Consider the following 7271-nt stretch of genomic DNA (forward strand, 5'->3'; position numbering starts at 1 on the left):
GCAAGTTTTGCCTTCAACTCCTCCAACGAGAAGCTGCAGCAGCTGTTCATTGAGCTGACGCTCAAGTCTGAGCAGGATGAGTACCGGCAGGAAGGCATTAAGTGGGAGACGATTGAGTACTTCAACAACAAGATCATCTGCGACATGGTTGAGATGAAGCACAAGGGCATCATCGCCATCCTGGTAAGGAAAAGGACGCGATGGGTGGAGATGTGCACGGTGTTGTGTAGTGTCGCGTGTTAACAATGGCACGTTGTTGCCACTCCCACTGCCCGTGTTCGATCCCGTTTTGTGTGAGCCTGCCTACTTGTTCTGTTCACACCTCTCTTCACGCCTGTTCATCACCACCATCGCCATCACCATGGCTGCTCGCTGTTGCCGCTAGAACGAGGAGTGCATCCGTCCTGGAAATGTTTCGGACGACACGTTCCTCGAACGCCTCAACCAATCGCTCGGCCGGTCAGCAAACGCGCCCATACACACATTTACAATGCACACACACACACACACACTCGCGCACCCATCAAGCTTGTGCTCACTACTCTCATCCACACATCCACATATCCACACATATCCACACATATCCACACATATCCACACATATTCACACATACTCCACACGTCCACACATATCCACACCTTGTGTCTCTGCATGTACGATGCCGCTCCACTGCCTGCAGGCATCCGCACTACCTGTCGCACGCGACCATCACTCACCAGCAGCGCAAGTCGCTTGCCCTCGGCCGCCGCGATTTCCAGATCAAGCACTATGCAGGTGACGACGGTGACGTGGTGGTGATGGGCCTCGTGCTGACACCATCGGTGTAGCTGCTGCTGCTGCTGTGCTCTTTTGTCAATCCGTGCTACCATCTTCACAATACTCACCACTGCCTGTTCATGCATTTCTGTGTGCGTGTATGCGTACATGTGTATGTGTGCGCATATCTGTCTGCATTTTTGTGTCCGACCGCGTTCCCACCCGCGCATGTTTACTTTACTTTGGTTTTGTTCGGGTGGTTGGTTGCGCCTGCAGGCGACGTGAACTATTCGATTGACGGCTTCATTGACAAGAACAACGACCAGCTCTTCAGAGACCTCAAGGAAGCCATGTCGCAATCAAGCACGCACCTCCTGCAAGGTAGCAAAAAAGCAATGGCTTGGTTCTGTTGAGGCTGTGGAGCTTTTGCTGCCTGGGGTGCCTTTCCATGTGCACCACATATGCTCAAACGCAGTTGTGCATTCACTCGCCATCCTGTGCACACACACACACGCACGCACGCACACACACACACACGCGCGCACGCACGCACGTCACATCATTGCATAACCCGACCCTCCTTCGCCGCCTCCCTCCAATGCTCGTGTCTCTGCTGTGTTAGATTGCTTCCCGCACGCCGAGCTTGAGAGCCGACGCCGGCCTCCAACGGCTGGATCGCAGTTCAAGACGTCGCTCAATGCGCTCATCGACATTCTCATGGCGAAGACGCCCTCGTACGTGCGCTGCATCAAGCCAAACCACGACAAACGCGCAGGCGTGTTTAACGCTGACGTCGTCAGGCACCAGGTAACTGAGGCAAATGCGCTGCGGTGGAAGCAAGAGACAAATGTGGTGCTGGCCGTGCTTCATGGTCGATTCCAACACGCACACACATACGTACACACACACACATACACGCACACGTACACACATTCACACATCATGTGTGTGCTCACGCTTCTGGCAATCCGCCTTCTCCCCCTCCCCCCTCCGTCCTGTCGGTTCGCAGGTGAAATATCTCGGGCTGATGGAGAACCTTCGTGTCCGTCGCGCCGGCTTTGCCTACCGCCGCCCTTTTGACCTCTTCCTCCAGCGCTACAAATCGCTGTGTCCAGAAACATGGCCCCATTACCCAGGCTCCGCCGCAGAGGGTGTGCAGCGCCTCATGGACCACATGGGATTCACGCAGGACGAATACCAGTGCGTTGACTACACACGGGAGGGAAGCCGGGGAGTGTGTGTGTGTGTGTGTGTGTGTGTGTGTGTGTGTGCGTGCTCTGTGTGTGTGTGCGTGTGTTTGTTTTGTTTGATCTTCATTTTCAGCTTCTCACGCACACAACATCAATTGTTGCCCGTCTGCACGTGTCCAGGATGGGCAAGACAAAGATCTTCATCAGGTCGGTGGTGGTGGTGTCACTTGCGCCGTCCTTTCATTGACATGCCTTGTCCAACGCGCAGACACGCAACAACAAACACTGCACACACACACACGACACACACACGACACACACACGACACACACACGACACACACACACACACACACACACACACACACACACACACACACACACACACACACACACACACACACACACACACACCCGTGCCCACGCGACCCACCCCCCCCCCCAACTGCCACTGCGCCGTCGCCACCAGGAACCCCAAGACGCTGTTTGCGATTGAGCGGCAGTTTGAGGAGAAGCGGCACTGGATTGCCACCCGCATCCAGACGCGTTTCCGCGGATACGCGAAGCGCAAGTTCTTCCTGGAGCTGAAGGTTGCCACCATCACGCTGGCAAAGCACTGGCGGCGCCGCGCAGCGCAGAAGAAACTCGGCCAGCTCAAGCTCGCCTACATCACCCTCAGGCTGTGCGTTGCAGTGCCCTTCGTGCATGCTGTGTCTGTTTGTGTGTGTGTGTGTGTGTGCATGCTGTGTCTGCTTGTGTGTGTGTGTGTGTTTGTGTCTGTGTCTGTGTCTGTGTGCGTGCCCATTTCTGTGGTTGCTTGGTGAGTGTGAGTGTGACAGCCAGTGGCTCACGCAACATGTCTACCTGTCCACACCACCACCACTGCCACTGCCACTCCCGCGCGAGCAGGGCGATGATTCGGTGGGTGCGGCGGCGCCAGCACGCGAAAGAGGTTATCCAGAAGTTCATCAAGGGATACAACAACAGGAACAAGCCCCGATGCAACGAGAATGCGCAGGTGTTGCAAATGCATGCACACAGCACCCTGCGCTGAAGCTTTTGTTCGTGCCACAACATGATGCATTTACTCATTCATTGGTGCTGGCTGACGTGCATTCACTGTTCGCCCAACTGTGACTCACGCTGCGCTTAACCCTGCGATGCACCTGATGCAGTTCTTGGACTTTGTTCGCTACCGCTGGCTCATGGAGTTGCGGGAATCACTGGTGAGTGCACGCATTACACACACACACACACACATACACGTCGCGGCAATCCTCCGCAATGCATTGAGTTGACACATCATGAATTGCGCATATGCGTGCACACATGTTGATGTTCTTGCAGCCAAAGACGGTGCTTGACCCGACATGGATCAAGAGAACGCCTCCGTACCTGCAGGAAACCTCGAAGGTGTGTGGAAGACCAATTTGGGATGGGCGATGTGTGGCAAGAGTGCCTTCCTACTGTCCTGCATCAGGTCGTCATGCACTTCGCAGCTGCTCGCCCTTGCACACAAACGCACGCACACTCTCGCTCACTCGCAACCGCCCCCCACCACACACACACACACACGTCCACTTTGCCGTGCCGTCAGCTGTTGCATCGAATGGTGAAGAGGCAGTTGTGCCGCCGACACAGGGATGCCGTCACACGGAACCCAGCCAGGCACAGGGCACTCGTGCTCAAGCTTCTCGCAAATGAGGTCCACACACGCACGCACACCTGCACTCACACACACACACACGCACACGCACACGCACACGCACACCTGCACTCACACACACCTGCACTCTCACACGCACGCACACACACGTTGTCCCGTCGCCGCGACAAATGCCTTTGTTGTCACTCTGCATTCACACTTCTCACACCTGTTGTTGTTGTTGCTGTTGTTGCTGTTGCTGTTGTTGTTGCTACTGCTGTTCAGATGTTCAACACGAAGAAGCTGCTGTACCCCATGTCTGTTGCAGAGCCGTTTGCCACAGACCGCATGCAGCCGTCCCCGTTTGCGCAGCACCCGAAGCACAGCACCGCTGCCAGAATCCTCCAGCGACACGCACCGGTGCGGAACCCCGCTGCTGCTGCTGCTGCTGCTGTTGTTTCTTGTGTTTGCATTGTTTGTCATACCCCCTTGTGCTTCCATATGCTTCAAACTCTCAAGACCGCGTGTACGGTCGAGCGCACACATGTACGGTCACTCACTCACTCACTCACTCACTCACTCACTCACGCACTCACTCACGCACTCGCGAAACCGACACCAACTGCGCCCGTGTCCGCTGCAGAACGACCAAGTGCGGTACAGCATCAACGTCGGCAAGTTTGACCGCAGATCGTTCAAGACGCGCGAGTATGTGCTCGTCGTCACCACCAGCAGCGTCTTCATCCTCTACCCGGAATCTCTCAAGCTCAATGTCCAGCTCAACTTTGCACACATCCTCGTGAGTACTGCTCGCTTTCGGTTGTTGGTATTTTGATTCCTGCGGTGGTGGTTGTGATTGTGGTTGTGGTGGTGGTGGTGGCGCTGTGTGTTTGTCAGTGTGCTTCTGTTTGCTATCACGCCTCCACACTACTTATCCCCCATCTGAACATGACCGCGCTGCGCTGCGCATGATGATGACAGGGCATCAGCGTGAGCAACAAGTATGACGGCGTCTTTGTGCTCCACACTGCACCTGACACCCCCCACAACAAGGTATTCGCTTGAAACAATGCGTGGCTCGTGAACGAAACAAACTGCCCGTTGAACGATCGAAAAATGAGACGCCAACAAACCGACATACCACACGCGTGCATGCGCGTTTGCTTTTGTATTCAACTCACCCGTGATTTGATTCGTTTTGTGCGTGCTTCTTGAAGGGTGATTGGATCTTCCACACTCCTTATGTAATCGAGGCTGTTACACAGATTGCATACGTTGCAAACAAGGCGAAGGACGTACGTGCGCGCGTGTGTCTGTGTGTGTGCGTCTGTGTCTGCATCTGTGTCTGTGTCTGTGTCTGTGCTTGCGCAAGTGTGCTTTTCTCTGTGTTTCTCCTTCTCTCCTTTTCTCTTTCTTACCCTGTCTCTTTCTGTCTGACACGTCCGCCAACACTGTGCACTCCTCCATTGACAGGTGAAGGTGCAAGGGATGATCGCCTTTGAGCGCAGGAATCACAGCCGCGGCGAAATTGTGTTTGCGGTGGACGAGACGGCATCGGGTTTCAGGCGGAACAAGCAGCGGCAGCTGGAGGTAGGTGGGGAACGTGCGATTGGGGCGTTTGGGGGGGGGGGGCGGTTGGTGGCTGATTTGTGCTGTGTACAACCTTAGCATCCTCACACACACACACACACACACACACACACACACACACACACACACACACACACACACGCACGCACGCACGCACTCACTCACTCACTCACACACTCACTCACTCACTCACTCACTCACTCACTCACTCACTCACTCACTCACTCACTCACTCACTCACTCACACTCACTCACTCACACTCATTCACTGACTCACTCACTGTCGCCAGGTGTGTGCGCCTGCGAAACCGGTGCCGGAGCACTACCGCCGCTTCCGGGCGTTTGTCGATGCGCAATCGCGCGGCAACAGCGACGTCGTGCCGCCGTCTGTAGAGGACGCTCGCAAACGACACAGGAAGAAGGAGCAGCAACAGCAGCAGTCACGAACGCGCGGACAACACAAGGATCAGCAGCACCAGCAGTGGCTTCATCAACAACGAGAGCTGTCACGCGTCCGCTTGCAATCGCAGCCAACGGTGCGATGCGTGCGCCTGTGCAAATGAACTGTTCTGATGTTTGTTTCTGCTTCCCTATGTCTGTTTCGTTCTTTCCCTTGTGTTCTTCTTTTTCTTCCCTTTTTCCCCTTTCATGCGCGTATCCATCCTGTTCACACGCTCGTGTGTCATCACGTGTTTGCCTCACGCTCCTCCCCTCCATCCATACAGGTGCAAGTTGACATGGGGTCGCACGTGTACGGCGAGATTTCGGAGCCAGTTGCCGCGCACGACAGCCACCTCTACGGCGAAATCCAAGACCCGGTCGGCCCAGGTCAGCGCCAACGCCAACAGCAACAGCAGCAACAGACGAAACGGTTGTCGCTGGGCCCCTCGTCGTCCAACCCCTTTGGCGAGCCTGTTGGTCAGTTCCAACAACAGCAACAGCAGCGACAAGGCGCTGGGCTGAGGCTCACGTTCACGCCACATCACGTGTACGGTGAGATTGCCGAACCGACAACGGCATCGGGCACTGCTGCCACGTCGTCATCAACAGACCACATTTACGGTGACGCAGACTTTGGCGGCGTACAAGCAGCGTCACCGCAGTCTGTGTACAGCCAAGTCGATCAGCCGCAGCAGGACGTGTACGACACCGTGCAGGCCGTCGTCACACCGGCACAGCGCAACGGTATGTTTGGCAGAGAAGAGGGGGGGGGGGCTGCAGTTTTGACACTGGTTTCCTCTCGTGTCATTCAATGCCCTGCCTACATTTTGCGCAAACGTCGATCCCCTCACATGTACGTTCATATCTCTCATCACGTCGCAACACAACACACACACACACACACACACACACACACACACACACACACACACACACGTGTTCAGCATACGCTGTCATATGCTCTTGAGTCTCTCTCGGTGCGAATGAGGTCGAAGGGCTCCCTCCATATCGCGGGGGTGACAAACGGCGTGTCTTCCCTCATCACCAGCTCGTACTGCAGCGGGCGCCCTTTCTTTCTGTTCGCTTCAGGAACTTGCGCAGACGCGGGAAGAACGGGCGCGAGAATTTGTTTAGCGGCACCTCCGGCTCGTCAATAGTCTCTCACATGATCTCCTGTTGGTCAGGGTAAGAGGAGGGCCAAGAGGGGCAAGGGGCATGAGAAGATGTGAGAGTATGTGTGTGTGTGTGTGTGTGTGTGTGTGTGTGTGTGTGTGTGTGTGTGTGTGTGTGTGATGTGATGTGTGTGTGTGTGTGTGTGTGTACATGTGTGTGTGTGTGTGTGTGTGTGTGTGTGTGTGTGTGTGTGTGTGTGTGTGTGTGTGTGTGTGTGTGTACATGTGTGTCGGGGAATGGTGTCATGTCACAGCGTGTGTGTGTGTGTGTGTGTGTGATGTGATGTGTGTGTGTGTGTGTGTGTGTGTGTGTACATGTGTGTGTGTGTGTGTGTGTGTGTGTGTGTGTGTGTGTGTGTGCATGTGTGTCGGGGAATGGTGTCATGTCACAGCGTTTCAAGGGAATCAAGTCACAGACAGTCAGGTTCCAAGCAAACGTCCACTCACGAGCACACACACGCACCTTGATTTCGCCTT

General features: G+C 55.2%; 1 protein-coding gene across 1 annotated transcript in view; it reads left to right on the top strand.

The window, feature by feature from the left end:
• The window catches only part of PTSG_04553 (MYO1C protein), a gene marked incomplete at its 3' end in the record, with an annotated part of 9475 nt that extends 2886 nt beyond the window's left edge, over nt 1–6589 (top strand). The window contains exons 8-27 of the mRNA XM_004994590.1: nt 6–183; nt 386–459; nt 681–775; nt 1034–1138; nt 1380–1564; nt 1767–1957; nt 2128–2154; nt 2416–2632; nt 2911–2964; nt 3122–3172; nt 3294–3359; nt 3544–3651; nt 3877–4011; nt 4235–4390; nt 4573–4644; nt 4809–4886; nt 5065–5181; nt 5472–5717; nt 5907–6366; nt 6567–6589. Coding sequence (XP_004994647.1) covers nt 6–183; nt 386–459; nt 681–775; nt 1034–1138; nt 1380–1564; nt 1767–1957; nt 2128–2154; nt 2416–2632; nt 2911–2964; nt 3122–3172; nt 3294–3359; nt 3544–3651; nt 3877–4011; nt 4235–4390; nt 4573–4644; nt 4809–4886; nt 5065–5181; nt 5472–5717; nt 5907–6366; nt 6567–6589 — 2638 coding nt within the window. The remainder of the gene's footprint in view (nt 1–5; nt 184–385; nt 460–680; nt 776–1033; nt 1139–1379; nt 1565–1766; nt 1958–2127; nt 2155–2415; nt 2633–2910; nt 2965–3121; nt 3173–3293; nt 3360–3543; nt 3652–3876; nt 4012–4234; nt 4391–4572; nt 4645–4808; nt 4887–5064; nt 5182–5471; nt 5718–5906; nt 6367–6566) is intronic.
• Between the last annotated feature and the right edge of the window lie 682 nt (nt 6590–7271).

The sequence above is a fragment of the Salpingoeca rosetta genome (genome assembly GCF_000188695.1).
Source record: "Salpingoeca rosetta unplaced genomic scaffold supercont1.10, whole genome shotgun sequence".
Lineage (NCBI taxonomy): Eukaryota > Choanoflagellata > Craspedida > Salpingoecidae > Salpingoeca > Salpingoeca rosetta.